This window comes from Primulina huaijiensis, chromosome 3 (genome assembly GCF_012295235.1).
Source record: "Primulina huaijiensis isolate GDHJ02 chromosome 3, ASM1229523v2, whole genome shotgun sequence".
In the NCBI taxonomy this organism is placed as follows: Eukaryota; Viridiplantae; Streptophyta; class Magnoliopsida; order Lamiales; family Gesneriaceae; genus Primulina; species Primulina huaijiensis.
The window spans coordinates 28,729,734-28,747,525 of NC_133308.1; the positions used below are offsets into that span (position 1 = coordinate 28,729,734).

Here is a 17,792-nt window from a genome sequence, read left to right on the forward strand (position 1 = left end):
TTATTATTATTATTTAGAACCATTTTAAAAAATATATAACAATAATCATTTTCAATTTATTTATTTTTTAATCATTACCATAATGATAATTAATATCACTGGCATGGTGAAGGGTGTATCTGCGATTCTTCACAGCTTTCTCTGCCCATCAGTGGCTGCATTAATATTCAGTACTGCTAGCATTTAAAACCCCCATTATATATCAATTACATACACACGCACATGCATAAAGGCATATCTATACAAATATACGTACAAATGTGAGCGTGTAGCTAAGCTAGCTTGGTAGGGTTTACATGTCTTTTTCATCAACAGAAGATAACACAATTCTGCCAAATTGCTCGAATGAAGGGCCGGATTTCATTTTATTGTCTCATTTTTGGGTTTTCTAAATCCTAAATCATGTACATGTTTGGATCTTTTCATTATTTTTCAATAATATACTAAATTTCAAAAGATATTAATTACTACTATATATTTTTTTATTTTAATACTCCATCCATCCGGGTTTATTTGTTTTAACACATATTTTAAAAAATATTATTAGAAAAATAGAGTTTACAGACAAATTTCTTAATTTTTTTTTAAATTTAATTCGTTCAAAATATTGTCGCTTGTTTTTCGAAACTTAATAAATTGGGACGTGAGTATAAAATGAAAAGACAGACAACTACCTATGTCCACTATTTATAAAATTTGCCTCTTATTAAAGAAGCTAACTAAACAAGACAACCGATTGTTAAGGCGATGCTGATGCTTGCTTGCATATTAATTTTCCATTTAAAATCGAGGTCTCTGAAATTAGTTAGTTATCATAGTCATAATATTTTTAATTTGGGTTTTTCTGATGTCTTTTAATTCTATATTAAATGTTCTCAAATGTATATCAATCACTACAAAGAAAACGCAAAATTGCGATATCCATCGCATTTATTGTTGTGATGAACATTCTTAGGGTGAAAGATGACAAAAATAAATGAAAGATTGTCAAGTTTATATAAAGTTAAGATCACAAGTTTATGATAAATTCTCGAATTTGATACTTTATTATAACGAAAACTCATCCTCCACCCCAAAAAATAATATAAATAAAGTAGAGCTCCGGTGGTTCACATCCATTCCAACTCCGTAAGGGATCCATTGCAAACTCGTGGGCTTGCATCAAGTTCTGGAGTTTTCATGGATGCATCTCTGGACCATTTTTATAGCTACTTAAATTTCATTATACATTTTTGAAAATTTAAAAACTTATACTTTTATACAATTTAATTTTAATCAAGATAAAATTTGCTCGTGTATAATATATATAACTATGTAACTTATCAAAATTTGAAACAATAAACTAGATTTGACGATTTATTCACATCCACTTCAAGAAGAACAGCTTTTTTTTAAAAAAAAAAAAAAACAGTGTGTATTTGAATAAATATTACAAATTGGACAAAGTTTTATCTCGAAAATTTAACTGCAAGAATTATTAAATGATTATAACAAAAATTGAATATTAGCTAACTGGTAAGTCTATAACCATAATTCCTTTATGCTTTTTGATAAGATGTAAAGTTTATTAATTAGATGAAAATAAATTCATGAGAAAATACCTATTTTAATATTTAATAAAGGAACATATATCGGACTCATAAAAGACGATGGCAGTAAATGAGAAATGGCAAATCGGGCTAATATCCAAAAACCCTATGGACTCAGACTTTTAAAAATCAAGCCCGATTCAATTAATTAAAATCATGTCTAATTATCTTAAATTTAATACTCGTAAGTCGTACCCGAGCTTAGACCCATTTTTTTTTTCACTCATACCCACCCTAAATGTACGGGTCGGGTATGGATTTTTATACTTTTTCTATCAAAACTTTGAAAAGTTCAGAATTCACCACTCCCTTTATAATTTGACAAATACTTGTGTGAGACGGTCTCACGAGTCATATTTGTGAGACGGATCTCTTATTTGGGTCATCCATGAAAAAATATTACTTTTTATATTAAGAGTATTACTTTTTATTGTGAATATGGGTAGGGTTGACCCGTCTCACAAATTAAGATCTGACCCCACTCTTATAATTTATAAATACTATATTTTCATTATATTAACTTGTTAAAATTAAGTACCGGATAATAATTAAATTTTAGGAATATCCATAATATCTAGTCTGATATTGTTCAAAAAATAAAATATCTAAGTCACCACAAAATTCCAGAGTTCGTACGGACGGAGATATATCTGACACGTCACATGCGTGCGAACGCCGCATGACGTGATCATTTGGTTCTCTGATTTACACGTCAGTCCATCAGGAATGCAACACGTGTCCAACAACCTTTTTAAATGCTTATCTAACGACTTGTCCGGGCCCCACTACACATCTCCTTTCTTTGCGGATATTCTCTCTGTTTAGGTTTGTGGCCCAGACTTCAATCTACCTATTAAATAATTATATTTGGATCCATTTATTCGATAAACTAAAAATTTGGTAAAACAAAAATTATTATAATTATTTTGATGTTTTGAATAAGGAAGATTGAAAATCGATAATAAATAATAATTTAATGGTATCAGAATGCAAATTTCAGATTTATTTTTTAAAAAAAATAAATCAGATAATTATACAGAAAGTATGAGTTGGAAAACTGGACGCAATTAGTGTTGCAAGTTGAGCAATTAGGAATTAATTAATGTTCGTTGGTCAAGATGGGATTAACAAAGCTTAATTAATTAATACATCCATCCAACTTGATCTGACTGTCCCACGAATTATTTAATTTATCTTTCGTGCTACTTGATGGGAACTATATAAAAGACGGGGATATATTTTATTACAACCCAATTTAAGGTTGTCCCAGACATGTATTTCTTTTTTGAATATTAATATTAGATAGTTATCATATTGCGTGTGAATGATAATTAAATTTTAAGAATATTTTTAAAATATAAAACACCTAAAGTACTTTTAAAATAAATTTTATGATTTAACAATGAGAATAAATTTAAGTATATTATGGATAATATTGTATTGAGCGAGCTGTTGTAAATTTTAATAAAAATTTAAAGGTTGAATAAAAAATTGTGTCTCATGAATGTGGGAGTGTCTTTTGGCTCTCCACATTCTTGAGTTAATTGAAGAGTTTTGACTCTTCATATTCTTGAGTTAATGGGAAGATTAATTGAGTTAATTAATCTTCCATGACTCTTGGTGTGCATTTTGGGGCTTATAAATAGTGGGTTCATTTCCTCATTTCAAGTACATGAAATTTTCTCTCTTTCAAGCTCTCTCTTGCATTACATATTGTTATCTTTCCATTTGGCCTCTCGTAAAATCTCGGTGATAAAGTAAAGGTACGTTTTCAGTTCGCCGTAGTAGTGTCTCGTGCTAAGTCACTGCTGGTTGTTCCGTTGTATCCTGGGAAACAGACGTCCGCTGAAACCTCGAAGCACATACCGGAGAGGGCGAATCTGTTTTAAGGAAACTGTACATGCTACAGGCCTCGGTTTGGTTTTGTTTTCTTTTACATAATAGTCATACTGTAAACATCACACTTGTTTCGGTTATTACTTTATCTCTACAAGTTTGTTTTTACGCTACTGGTTTTAGCAATTTTTCTAACAATCTTAAAACAGATTACTCATTACGTGTTGTTTCAGATATGGCTACTGAAACCAGTGTGCAAAGGGAAACTGGTCATGTTGTCCCTCCTCAAGTTGTCCCTCATGGTACCCCACGTGCTGCTGCGGTTACTGTTCCAGCCAGTCACGGTGAAAAACCTGAGAAGTTCACTGGTGTGGACTTCAAAAGGTGGCAGCAGAAGATGCTGTTTTACTTGACGATGCTGAACCTGGCAAGATTCCTTACTGAGGAGGCTCCTAAACTCAACGAGGGTGAGGGAGATGTTGAATCTGTTAGTGCGGTTGAGGCATGGAATCATTCTGATTTCTTATGCCGAAACTATGTACTAAACGGATTGGCCGATTCGCTCTACAACGTGTTTTGCGAAAAGAAAACGGCTAAAGAACTGTGGGAATCTCTTGACAGAAAGTACAAAACCGAGGATGCCGGGGCCAAGAAATTTCTTGTTGGTCGTTTTTTGGACTTTAAAATGGTGGATTCAAAGCCGGTTATCAGCCAAGTTCAAGAACTCCAAGTGATTCTTCACGAGATTCACGGTGAGGGGATGACTTTGAGCGAATCATTCCAAGTGGCCGCTATTGTTGAGAAGCTACCACCAGCTTGGAAGGATTTCAAAAATTACTTGAAGCACAAGCGAAATGAGATGAATGTTGAAGAGCTCATTGTTCGACTTCGAATCGAGGAAGACAATAAGAGCTCGGAAAGACGATTGTTTTCTCCTATTGCTGCTAAGGCAAATGTTGTCGAGCATGGTCAAAGCTCGAAAAAGAGAACATTTTCTTCTTCCAACAAAAGGTTGAACATGGGACCCAAGGGAGGCATTTCGAAGAAAAAGTTCTCCGGGAAATGCTACAATTGTGATTGTATGGGTCACAAGGCATCTGAGTGTAATAAGCCGAAGAGAAACCGAGAGGCGAATGTGGTAGAGAACATTGCTCATGAGGTTTCGAACATGAATATCTGTGCTGTAATATCAGAGGTTAATCTGGTGGGTTCTAATCCAAGGGAGTGGTGGATCGACACTGGTGCCACTCGCCATGTTTGCTCCGACAAGGAGATGTTTGCTACTCTTGAGGAACCTATGAATGGGGAAAAATTATTCATGGGAAATTCCGCCACTTCGGAGATCAAGGGTGAAGGGAAAGTTATCCTAAAGATGACATCTGGAAAAGAACTGACTTTGAACAATGTGCTGTTTGTGCCTGGCATCCGCAAGAACTTGGTGTCAGGGTCGCTTCTTAACAAGCATGGTTTCCGCATTGTATTCGAGGCTGTTAAGGTGGTTTTGTCGAAAAGTGGGATGTTTGTTGGCAAAGGGTATGTTTGTAATGGTTTATTCAATCTCAATGTGATGGCTATTAAGCCTGTGATGAATAAAGTTAATGCATTTGCTTACTTGCTTGAGTCTTCTTGTTTATGGCATGGTAGACTTGGACACGTTAATTATGATACAATTCGTAGACTAATTAACATGAAAAGCATTCCTGCATTCCAAATTGATAAACAACACAAATGTGAAACCTGTGTTGAGGCAAAACTAAAGAGATCATCTTTTCGAACTATTGAAAGAAATAGTGAACCACTTGATATAATTCACAGTGATGTATGTGATTTAAAAGGTGTACAAACTCGTGGTGGAAATAAATATTTCATTACTTTTGTTGACGATAGCACAAAATTTTGTTATGTGTATCTCCTCAAAAGTAAGGATGAAGCTATTGACAAATTTGTCCAATATAAGAGTGAAGTTGAAAATCAACTTAGCAATAAAATTAAGGTGCTAAGAAGTGATCGTGGAGGTGAATATGAATCACCATTTGCTGAGTTTTGTGCTCAACATGGTATCAAACACGAAAGAACTGCACCTTATTCTCCTCAGCAAAATGGCATTGCAGAGAGAAAGAATCGCACCCTGAAAGAAATGATGAATGCGTTGTTATTAAGTTCTGGTTTACCACAGAACATGTGGGGAGAAGCTGTTTTAACAGCAAATTACCTTTTAAATAAGGTGCCCCGAAAGAAGCAAGATAAAAGTCCATATGAGTTATGGAAAGGTAGAAATCCTTCCTACCAATACGTGCGAGTGTGGGGGTGTCTTGCCAAGGTAGCAGTACCCACACCAAAGAAAGTAAAGATAGGACCAAAAACTGTGGATTGCATTTTCATTGGATATGCTCAAAAAAGTAGTGCGTATCGTTTTCTTGTACATGAATCTCAAATACCTGATATTCACAAGAATACGATAATGGAATCAAGAAATGCTTCGTTCTTTGAACACATGTTTCCATACAAATCTAAGGAAGAACCAAGTTCATCCAAAAGATTGTATGAGACAATTGATAAAGAACAAGAGCTTGATCAAGATATTGAACCTAGACGTAGTAAGAGAGCTAGGACAGAGAAATCCTTTGGTCCGGATTTCATCACTTTCATGATGGAAAATGAACCTCAAAGCTTCAAGAAAGCAATAAGTTCATCTGAGGGACCTCTATGGAAAGAGGCTATCAATTCTGTAATGGAATCCATTTTACAAAACCATAAGTGGGAATTAGTAAATCTTCCTCCGGGAAGCAAACCGCTAGGCTGTAAATGGGTTTTCAAAAGGAAAATGAAATCAGATGGAACCATAGATAAGTATAAAGCTAGATTGGTAATTAAAGGTTACCATCAACGTGAAGGGCTTGATTACTTTGACACATATTCTTCTGTATCGAGAATAACTTCTATTCGTGTGATACTTGCGATTGCCGCCTTACGGAATCTTGAAGTACACCAAATGGACGTAAAGACAGCTTTTCTAAATGAGATTTAGAAGAGGAAATTTACATGGAACAACCTGAGGGATTTTCTGCGATTGGGCAAGAAAATAAGGTATGTAAATTGGTGAAGTCTCTGTATGGCTTAAAACAAGCACCAAAGCAATGACACGAAAAATTTGATAAAGTCATGATAGAAAGTGGATTTAAATTCAGTGAATGTGACAAATGTGTATACATAAAGAACACTGAAGTTGGATATGTCATTTTATGTCTTTACGTGGATGACATACTTATCATTGGTAGTAATGATAAGATGATTAAATCCACAAAGAGGTTATTGAACTCAAGATTTGACATGAAAGATTTGGGCTTAGCCGACGTAATCCTTGGAATTAAAATTCATAGAACATCAGAAGGGCTAGTCCTAAGTCAGTCACATTATGTTGACAAAATACTTGAGAAATTCAATAATGATGACTCTGCATTGGCTAGAACCCCGATAGACACAAGTCAACATCTATCAAAGAATCGAGGTGAGACTATGTCTCAATTAGAATACTCTCGAGTCATTGGAAGTCTGATGTACTTAATGAGTTGTACAAGACCAGACATAGCTTATGCAGTAAGCAAATTGAGTAGATTCACGAGTAATCCAGGAGATGAACATTGGAAAGCAATTATCAGATTGCTAAGATACTTGAGGTACACTCGCGCTCATGGGCTGCACTATACGAGATATGCTGCTGTTATTGAAGTATACAGTGATGCAAATAGGATATATGATATGAAAGTCTCAAAATCTACAAGTGGATTTGTATTCACTTTAGGAGGTGCAGCAATTGTGTGGAAATCTTCTAAACAAACTGTAATAGCCAGATCCACGATGGAATCTGAGCTTATAGCTCTTGACAAGTGTGGGGAAGAGGCTGAATGGCTGAGTCAATTTTTAGAAGATGTTCCAGGATGAGAAAAACATGTGCCGGCTATATGCATACATTGTGATAGCCAATCTGCGATTGGAAGGGCACAAAATAATATGTATAATGGTAAGTCTAGGCATATACGTCGTAGACATAATACCATTAGACAACTACTCTCAACTGGAGATATATCTGTTGACTATGTAAAGTCAAAGGATAATATAGCGGATCCGCTAACAAAAGGGTTAAACAGAGAGTTAGTTGCGAAAATGTCAAGGGGAATGGGGCTCAAGCCTATAGAATAAATTGGTGTGAAGGAAAACCCAACCTACTCTGACTGGAGATCCCAAGAACTAGGTTCAATGGGAAAACCTAATCGCACTGATTTGGTAGATCACTGTGGGGGTTATCCCTAGTCCGTTCCTATTATAAAACAGTGAATGTTGAGGATAAGCTTACGGCTTTTAATGATTCTGATAAGAAGCAATACAGAATCACCTATGTGAGAGAGAAGTGGGGCCGCTTCGAAGGAATTGCAGGGCTCAATTCTAGACCCTCTTGCAGAACCAGGCGTGTGTTCATGGCCAAAACGAACACAATCATGAGAACTGAATAGTATCAGGGAGAATCTTGTGTGAAGTATATCTTAATTTACATAAACGGCAGAACAGTTCAAGGACATCATATCTACTGGTCAGCTAGTAAAGCAAATATATTTCATGAGGGAAGGTTCAAAGGGTAACACCTACCTATCCTATGCAGGATTCAACTGTAGAACTTTGTCACCAAGATTTGTATCAATTTTCATTCATGTGGGGGATTGTTGGAAATTTTAATAAAAATTTAAAGGTTGAATAAAAAATTGTGTCTCATGAATGTGGGAGTGTCTTTTGGCTCTCCACATTCTTGAGTTAATTGAAGAGTTTTGACTCTTCATATTCTTGAGTTAATGGGAAGATTAATTGAGTTAATTAATCTTCCATGACTCTTGGTGTGCATTTGGGGCTTATAAATAGTGGGTTCATTTCCTCATTTCAAGTACATGAAATTTTCTCTCTTTCAAGCTCTCTCTTGCATTACATATTGTTATCTTTCCATTTGGCCTCTCGTAAAATCTCGGTGATAAAGTAAAGGTACGTTTTCAGTTCGCCGTAGTAGTGTCTCGTGCTAAGTCACTGCTGGTTGTTCCGTTGTATCCTGGGAAACAGACGTCCGCTGAAACCTCGAAGCACATACCGGAGAGGGCGAATCTGTTTTAAGGAAACTGTATATGCTACAGGCCTCGGTTTGGTTTTGTTTTCTTTTACATAATAGTCATACTGTAAACATCACACTTATTTCGTTTATTACTTTATCTCTACAAGTTTGTTTTTACGCTATTGGTTTTAGCAATTTTTCTAACACGAGCATCATGAGAAAATTGTAAAATATGTTATACTATTTAAGCATTTTAGAATTAAAGATATTTGTTTTTAATTAAGAGATAAATTGATATTTTAGTTTAAATTAGTTAAGTGTTCTCCTTTTATACCTAATAATATTTTTTATTTGTTATAATGTTTTAGAATTACACGATCCAAACTTCGAGCGAATTTGCATAAAAACCCCTAAACAAGCCGTACATTTACAGTAATGCCATTGAAAGTACATGCGAGTATCGCGGCGTGTAAAACGTGGCAACGACGTTTATCCTAAAATACAACAGCCGAGGAAAATGAAATCTTTATGCGACGTTTCGAGATCTAACGCAGCCACGACATCGCATCTGTTGCTGAAATAAATAAATAAATCGTCCGTTATAAATTTTTTTCCTATTAAAAATTTAGAGAATGTATTGTCTTGGAATATAATATGGATGGATGTAACTCAGACGAAGAATTTCAATTTATAGATTTCAAAGTGATTGTTTGACTCGAAAATTTTTAGATGAATTTTAAATTTATTTTTATAAATATCTAGACAGACAAGATATTAAAATTTCGAATTTCATATAATCTTCAAATTTTGTATGTAAAATTACAATAATAAAATTGTTTTTTTTTAAAAAAATAATATTTTAGTAGTTATTAAATAGGTAAATGAGCCGGGGAGCGTGTAAACTTAAAAAGGCCATTTGGAATGCAAGTGGAGACAGTTGTTTACAAGTCATCCTCGAAAACTGGTTGTCTCAACCACGTGGACGAACCCAACCTTTTTCCATTCATCACGTGTCAATTTCACACTACCATTTTTCATCTGCCCTCCTCCTTTTCAACTCTTGTTCATCTCTGTTTTGGCCTTTTTCACAAACAATTTTTTACTCCTATTCCATGGCTTTTTATCCATTTCGCCTGCTGTTTCCTGTGTCTGAATAACCCGGAAAAGATGCGAATTTGACGGATTTTCCTCGTCTGATGATTGATATGTTCATAGGAAGATAGAAGGTCTTTCGAAGTTAGCAGAGTTTTCTTGTTTCTTGGGTTTTTTTTTCGTGCTTTTCTGAGGGAAAGGAGAGCACCCGTTTGAGTTTTACTTCCAAGATCGATTTTTTTTCGCTTGGGTTTCGGGAAATTTGGTGACTTTACGCTTGTTTTGTACGAGTAATTGAAAGGAGCTGAAGGGAACGGAGAAAACATGGATGGGTATTCGAATGCTCTGTTAAAGAACGAATTCATGAGCCGTAATCGTTTTTCGGATGAGAATGTGAAGCTGGAAGAGGAAGAAGATGGGGAAATAGAGCTGAGTTTGGGGCTTTCGATGAACGGCAGATTCGGAGTCGACCCGGAGAGGAAGAAGCTGAGGCGCGCTTGCTCTATATCAAATTTGGTTTTCGCAGTCGGCGTCGCTGATAATGGGAGCCGCCACAAAGAGCGTGGGGCTGCGCTTGAGGCCTACGCGCCGCTGGCGAGGACATGCTCCCTCCCTACCCAGGCGGAGGAGTGGCGCCACCGGAAGGTGTTGGAGTCGACGAGGAGCATGGAGGCTAGAAAGAAGAGAATGGAGAAGTTGAAGAATGTGAGAATGTTGAAAGATACAGAGATTTCTACTGAAAATGGAAATAATGGCAATGGATCGAATGATGTTGCCACCGTGAAAGATAATGTTCGAATTATTGGTGATTGGAATCTTAATTTGGTCGAAAATGTGAAGCAAACATCGCAAGGATCAATTGGATCACAAAGAAGTGGTGGTTCCTCTGGAATTTCCGATGGTCAGAGTCAACCCACGGAGGGTATACTTTCTTTCCTTTCTCACCTTAACTTCTTCATCTTAGGCTATTTGGGAAAACAACTTGATAAAAAATAAACATCTTTTATATCTTTTATGTAAACATAGCTCTTGAATGTGTAAATAATCTGTTGATCCGAAGATCAACTGATTGGTTGAAGTTCTGTTGTGATAAAATCTGTGATCTGATTTTTTTGTGCTTATTGAACTGTGTTTTGCATCTGTTGTCTTATTTAGTTTCTCCACGCATTTGTCTGGTTTACTATGTATATGTATATTCGGCTTTATGAGATTGTGTGGCATCAAATGTGGCATTGGTTTGGGGATGGATAGTGAGAATTTATCTTTTTGCATCAATTGTCTCATCTAGTTGCGCACTCCTTTGCAACATAAACAAACATGTGGTTTTGGCATTATAATGTCACATTAGCAGGAAATGTATTTGGCTCATTTTGATTGCTATTTTCCAATGAATATATATATGGCTCATTTTTTAGGCGACATTGCGTAATCGTAAATCTGGATTTATTCCCTCATTGAACACACAATTTACGACAGGACGTTTCTACTTATCAAATCTAGAGTTTTTCCCTTGTCAATCGAGTGGCTGATCTCTGTAGTTGATCCATTCTAATGGCACTTGAGAACAGAATAGCGGGCACCTTAAAACCGGTTAACTATGTTGATCTAAAAGCTACTATATAAGTTGTCTTAAACTGCCAGAAATGTGGATACGAGCTACTGCTTAAATCTTTTGCCTAGGCATAGTATGTGTGGAAATTATGCACCAAGATTTATTAGGAGAGGCGGAGTTGCACAATGAAAGCCAAAACCCATTCATTTTTCTCTTATATTTGACAGGAGCAAAACAACTAGCTGAGGTGAAGAGCTCTTCCGGCAGTAAATCTGTGCTAGAACGAAATGAACAAAAAGCTACCATGGAAGCTGCTGTAAGGGAAGCAAAAGGACCAAACATATCACATCAGAATGTAATGCAAGAAATGCCCTTAGTTTCCACAAAGGCGTATGGACCGAATGGTACAAAAGTAGACGGATTCTTGTACAGATACAAGAAGGGAGAGGATGTTAGAATTGTCTGCGTTTGCCATGGTATGTTTCTCTCACCAGCTGAGTTCGTCAAGCATGGTGGCGGCGGCAGCAATGTGGAGCACCCGTTGAAGCACATTGTTGTTAACCCTTCTCCTCTCTTGTAATTGGACCTTTTTTTATTCATCTTTTGTTGTTTCAACACCATTAACACAAAGGATTTTTCTTTAAACTCTAGTTTTATAGATTTAGGATACAATCTTGACATTGTGTTGGACGTCAACTTAGTTTCTGAAGAAACAAATGAAAACATCAGAAACTTGAAAGTCATTGTGAAGTCTTCGTGTTGGTAGTGTTTTTATCTCCTTTCTAATGTAACTTCATTCCACTTACAGTTTATTATTTTTTAAGATAATCCTCGTACAACAAGATTTTCCACCAAATTCTTGATGTTCCTCTCAAAGGGAGTGAAAAGACATAATAGTTAATATTTATTGAAATACACTGCTGCCCCTTCCTAGAATCATTTCTTGAATGCTATCTTGTATTAAAAATTAGGAGTGACGGTAATTGTCTCTCTTAGGATAATCGTTAAAAGTTATGGTGATTGGTGACTTATTTTAAAAGCTCGAGTTATCGTATCTTATCTTATTATTATAAAAGTGTAGGTTTTTATTATTTGTTTATTAAATTGTCATCATGATGTCTTATGTTTGTCTTTTGATATGTTTATGTTTGTTTTTTGATATTACTGTGGTTATTTTCCCATTTGTCTATTTAACTTTGAAATTTTTTTTTTGGGTTGGGCGATTTCTTTCCAGAGTTACATCTCAAGGTTCAGTTTTGGCATCGTCGCTCCTTTTGACAGTATTCACTAATTCAAAACTTAATTTGAAAGTCATGTTTCGAGCCAAACATTTTCAGGATGACACTAATAAACAACGGATGACAAATGTTTTTCCTCGTTTGAATCTTATTTCAATGAAAACTTTATGAGTCAATCTACTTACACGTATTGTTTTTACTGTTATATCGTTTTTTTGTTTTTTTGTAATTTACCGGATATTTAACTTTAAATTTTCTTCTTTTTCATTTTTTGTTGTTTTTTGGTATGTCTTGTGTTTGTCTTTTAGTATGATTATAGTTATTTTATATTTTTTTATTGACTTTGACTTTTCTTTTTCTTTGTTTTTAGTTGGACGATTTAATTTAAGAATTAGATCTTAGGTTAAATTTTGGATAGCCACTCCCTTTGACAGTTTAGTGTTTTCCAAGTAGTCTGGTTTGCTCCCGGCGGAGTTCTAGTTCTGCACTGTGTCATGAATTATTAAAGAAAAGATAGATAATCAGGTTCAAGGCTTGAAATCTGTCTTTTACATAACAGTGGAAAAAACTATTCTTTGTAAGCTACTCCTTTGTTTTCAGTACGGTGAATTCATTAAAAGCTAAACTTAACAGCACCGAGGCCAACAAAAGACGCAAGAAAACCATCTTGTTTCTGATGCTTTCGGTGTCGTTGCGTTTGGACCATGGGACTGCATCTGAACTTTCTCTTGTTTCTCTGTTATAACCTTCAACGACCTCGATTTCCCACTCTCACTCGCAAATCTGAGACATTAAAAGAAAATAGATTGGTTTCACATCCAGTTCATTTTCTTGAAAATCTGATGCGGAAAGGTAAGCTAAAGATTCTCCTTTTATCAGCAAAGAAACAAAGAAAGATCATTCAAGAAAATGCAATAGTCTTACAAAGGAAATGCAAACGAGCTGCCGCTGTTTCCACTCTCATCAGAAAGGCGAGGCAGGCTCGCAGAGGTGGCCGCTGCTGAAGGACGAGCTTCTTCAACTGGAGTTATTGTCTCCTTCGCGTGATTTTTAACATTTGCACCAGCGGGAACCTTTGGAACCTTATCAGAGTCTTCTTTTTCGAGTACTTGGGAGACCTTAGCAGATTTTACATCATTCTCTTCATGTGCTGGTACTTCCATAACTGGGGGAAGGCTGCTGCTAAACTCACCAGTTTTTGGTTCAGAAGCGTAATGAAGAATGGAAGATGAATTGTTGTTCCATTCTTCAAGCCAAGGCGGAAGTTCTCCGGATTTACCAAAAAGAATGGCATTATCTCTTGAGAAACTGTTGTTCCCCATATGAATACTGAATAACGACTCATTAGAGGCAACACTCCAGTCTGTGGGAGTTGTAGGTTTTGTCGAAAAAATATTGGATGGAATGCGATTGGGATCATAATTCGCTGGCTGCCCCATGGTTTGGGTTGGAGGAGACTTCATTTGCCAAGAACCTAACGGGCTAGTCTGAGACATACTATGAGTACTAGTATCTGGTGAAGAAATGAATTCTGGCGAGGACGACAAGTTCCCATCTGATTTAGATTTTGTTGATATATTATCAAGACTGACCTTTTCACCGGTATTGAATTCTATTGATGATCTAGAAGAAGATGATGGTGAAGAAGAACGAGAAGGAGAACACGGAGAGGAAACCTCATGATTCTTTCCTATAACTGGCTTTCCTTCATCATACTTAATCTCAATGTCTTTCTTACCACGGTCATTGCTTACTTGGACATGCTCAGATTCCATAGTAACACTGCATGCATAGTGAAGTAACTTTCGATTTTTAGTAATACCACGAAACGAGGTGTTCTGTTGACATACACGAGCTTAAACATAAATCTGTTGCAGAAAAAGGAACAGAGAATCCAAATTCTAACAAAAAATCTGATATTTTTCAGTCAGTTTGTTTAATTAGGAACGTGTGTTTAGAGAAACCAATAAACATATATAGAATACCATGAAAGAAGCTACATACTACATTCATGCAAAACAAAAAATGACAAGATAATGGCTCAGCAAGAGATTTAAAGGGAAAACTTTTATAGAAATCGAATTAAAACCCATTCAGGATCCAGAACACATTGTCATAAAAAGAATGCCTATTAATGGGGGTTCTTGATAATCAAGTTGCAAATTCATATTTATTATATTGCCGGCTGAATTATTCTTTCTTGATGGTTAAGTCACTTATTCTTGGTTATCAAGATATGAGCCATATTCTGCCATGATTGATTAATTCCAATTTCAATCAAGGGTGCTGTTACCATCTTCGTGGCATGATCGATCCACGCATCAGAATCAATATAATTGACATTACCTGAATCAAGAAACACGCGAATCAAGATTCCATATCCACCTTTCTAGTTTGGTCTGTTCCTTCTGGCCAAATATATTATGGGAGGATCAATATTTCACCATAAAAAATAAACCTTTTGTTTAACAAAACCCACAAAAGTGCAGATCAAGAAACCTTGCAGCGAGCCCTTGATAATCAGAAAATTTGGACAGAAAACTTGATGAAATTTTTTTGGAAACGAAAGACCAAAACGAACGGTTGGTTTTAGGGTTTATTGTTGGAAGGATTGTCCTTTCTTGAAATGGAAGGCAAAGCGTATGTTTCGGACATTCTGATAGATTCATATGTTTGTCGACCGATTATATATGGTATGGTTTGGCGCGGGAATGTCATTGCAACGAGACGGGGGGACCAAAATCCTCTTCAAGGGCTTTACAGTCTTTACAGTTATTACTCAGTTTCATTTATTAAAAAAACAAGAATTATCAAATATTTATATATGCCTAAAACCCAAAAAAAAAAATATTGAGAGGAATATGTATTTAGTTAGTGGAAATCATTGGATATATCAAATATTTGTTAAATGAATAAAAAACACAAAAACTCTTGTGAGACAGTCTCACGGATCAATTTTAATGGGTCGAATATGTTATTTGGGTCATCCATGAAAAATTATTACTTTTTATGTTAAGAATATTACTTTTATTGTGAATATTGGTAGGGTTGACCCATCTCACAGATAAAGATTCGTGAGATCGTCTCACAAGATATTTACTCAATAAAAAAAAAAGTTTAAGCCATGGAACTCGGTATATATTTATTATCTAAATATTTGCTACTGTGATTGTTTTGGTTTTCAAATTTCGAACTTCATTAAGTTTTCGAAATTTGATTTTGATACACTAATTTTTAATTTTCAGTTATTTTGATCTAATTACTTATGTGACATTAACAAGTCGGTAATTTTCGATGCTACAATAGCATTTTTCGATATGATGTTATTAATTTGACCAAAATAGTGGAAAATTAAAAATTAGTGTATCAAAACCAAACTTTGAAAATTTAATTGACCAAAACCAAAATTAAACAAGTTAATGACAAAAAAATTAAAAAAATATCCTAATATAAATTATGTAAAACAAAAAATTATTACAAAATTTTATCAACAAAACCCAAAATTAAACAAGTTAATGGCAAACGTAGTTTGACCTGTCATTAGACATTATCTTTGAACATTGAAAAACGTAGTTTGACCTGTCATTAGACATTATCTTTGAACATTGAAAATCGTTGAAGTGATGTGCGGTCAGATTTGCTTCAATCTAATTTAATTATATAATAAATAAAAAAGAAAAACTGGTATTTATTATTTAATTAATTAATTATAATACGTAATTTGGTCAACAAAAGGCTGTGGAATGTGTCAGTATTAAATCTCATCCGTATGTATGTTTTTAGCATTCTCACGAATCACACAAATCCAAGAGGGAAAAAAACAACAAATTAATTGTGTGTGTGTGAAATTGCAGATTACCAAAAAGATTTCATTTTTTTAAGATTTAAAAATTGATTGTCAAGAAAAATGGAATTGAAATTCCTAATCCTCTTCTTCTTTATTTCTTTTTATTTTTAATTATTAGTATGTTGATTTAAATTTTTGTATTTATATACATTTAACCTTTTGTATTCTGTCAATTAACATGGTTTAATTGACAATAAATGTTGAAACAGGAGGAAGTTTTGGTAGGTTTCTGGATCAACAAATGGACCACTTACTAATTCTAGTATCCACCATATAAATTTTAAAATTATACACAGATTTTATTTTATTTTTTCCATTTCCAAATAACTAATGACTAGCGACCTTGACAATGCAAAATTCTTTCTTTTTTTCCTTTTAATTTTTGATTAAGATAACCTTATGCTTATTCAATAGCCTGAAAATAATTCTAGTCAAGTAAACCGCATTAATCAAATTATATGTTAAGGATGGCAATTTCCTCCGAACCCGTTGGAGGATCCGATACNAATAATTATATTTACTTATATTAAAGATTCATCAGTCAATCCACCGATTTTCGGAGTTTTCAATACATATAATCATAAATTTGAAAATTTAAAAAAACGATGCTTTGTATATTAAAAGAGAAGAAAATATATAAAACTTTATTTTATATATATAGATATCCGATAATCCGATGGGTATGGGGATGAATTTAATAAATGAGTATAGGGATGGATGTATGAAATCCGACCCATACCCTACACATTGTCATCCCTACTATGTGTGATATTACTTGCCCGAAAAAATGTTGATAGGAGGATAATATGAGCGTGCATAACAACACTAGCCGACCCGGCCCCTCGACTATATCGTAACCATAAACATTTATACTTGTTTCAGTCCAACACGATTCCACTTCGTATGCATACATAGAAATATATGTTTGAATCTTTCACTCTAAAATTAGAAAAGTGAGTATATATAAAATTTTATGGTAAGGATAATGGATGGTCATCTAAAACGGAAATTTCTAATCTGAGGTAAATAATAAAATAATGACGTTTTTTTCCCTCGTGACATTCTAACAAATTTTTTTGTAAAGAATGCAATTCTAAAAATAGACATGGTGAGGGCTTTGCTCATCTTAGGAAACGTCTTACTGTTTTAAGAAAAGAAATGAATTCTTTCCCCAAAATTTTTAACTTATCAAAGAATAATGATTTTTTTGACGGGGGGAACCCCTAAAATTTTGATTTGGAGTAAATATGAGTTTGTGGGAAATTGTTACATGTGGGGTTGCATTCACTTTCAATATTTTCCAATTACATACATTTTTTTTAAAAAAATTATTATATATTATTCTATCAACAAATTCATAAACATCATTTAAAAGGAAAAATTGTATTTTTAGTTATGTAAGNTTTATAATTTTAGTCTTTTTACCGAAGTAGTGATGAGATGACACCAATGTGACGCTGACGTATGTAGTGTCACGTCAGCATTTACGAAAAAAATGACTAAAATTACCAAAAATCGACATATACAAGACTAAGACCGAACTTTA

At 34.6% G+C, this 17,792-nt stretch overlaps 2 protein-coding genes across 2 annotated transcripts; one reads left to right on the forward strand and one right to left on the reverse strand.

Annotated features, from left to right (window-relative positions):
* The first annotated feature begins 9,492 nt into the window (after positions 1-9,492).
* Positions 9,493-12,003, forward strand: LOC140974425 (ninja-family protein AFP3-like). The gene is made up of 2 exons (XM_073437874.1): positions 9,493-10,531; positions 11,389-12,003. The coding sequence occupies exons 1-2, from the start codon at positions 9,934-9,936 to the stop codon at positions 11,739-11,741; spliced, it is 951 nt and encodes a 316-aa protein (XP_073293975.1). The 5' UTR covers positions 9,493-9,933; the 3' UTR covers positions 11,742-12,003.
* A 909-nt stretch (positions 12,004-12,912) lies between these two features.
* LOC140974429 (uncharacterized) lies at positions 12,913-15,025 on the reverse strand. Its single transcript, XM_073437878.1, has 3 exons — positions 14,746-15,025; positions 13,324-14,181; positions 12,913-13,182 (listed from the first exon to the last, which is right to left on the reverse strand). The coding sequence occupies exons 2-3, from the start codon at positions 14,172-14,174 to the stop codon at positions 13,026-13,028; spliced, it is 1,008 nt and encodes a 335-aa protein (XP_073293979.1). The 5' UTR covers positions 14,175-14,181; positions 14,746-15,025; the 3' UTR covers positions 12,913-13,025.
* Positions 15,026-17,792: the final 2,767 nt, after the last annotated feature.

Coding starts and splice junctions, on each gene's coding strand:
- LOC140974425 (XM_073437874.1), top strand. CDS start 9,934: ATGGATGGGTATTCGAATGCTCTGTTAAAGAACGAATTCATGAGCCGT. Junction 10,532..11,388: donor TCAGAGTCAACCCACGGAGG/GTATACTTTCTT, acceptor TATATTTGACAG/GAGCAAAACAACTAGCTGAG.
- LOC140974429 (XM_073437878.1), bottom strand. CDS start 14,174: ATGGAATCTGAGCATGTCCAAGTAAGCAATGACCGTGGTAAGAAAGAC. Junction 13,183..13,323: donor AGCTCGTTTGCATTTCCTTT/GTAAGACTATTG, acceptor TTAATGTCTCAG/ATTTGCGAGTGAGAGTGGGA.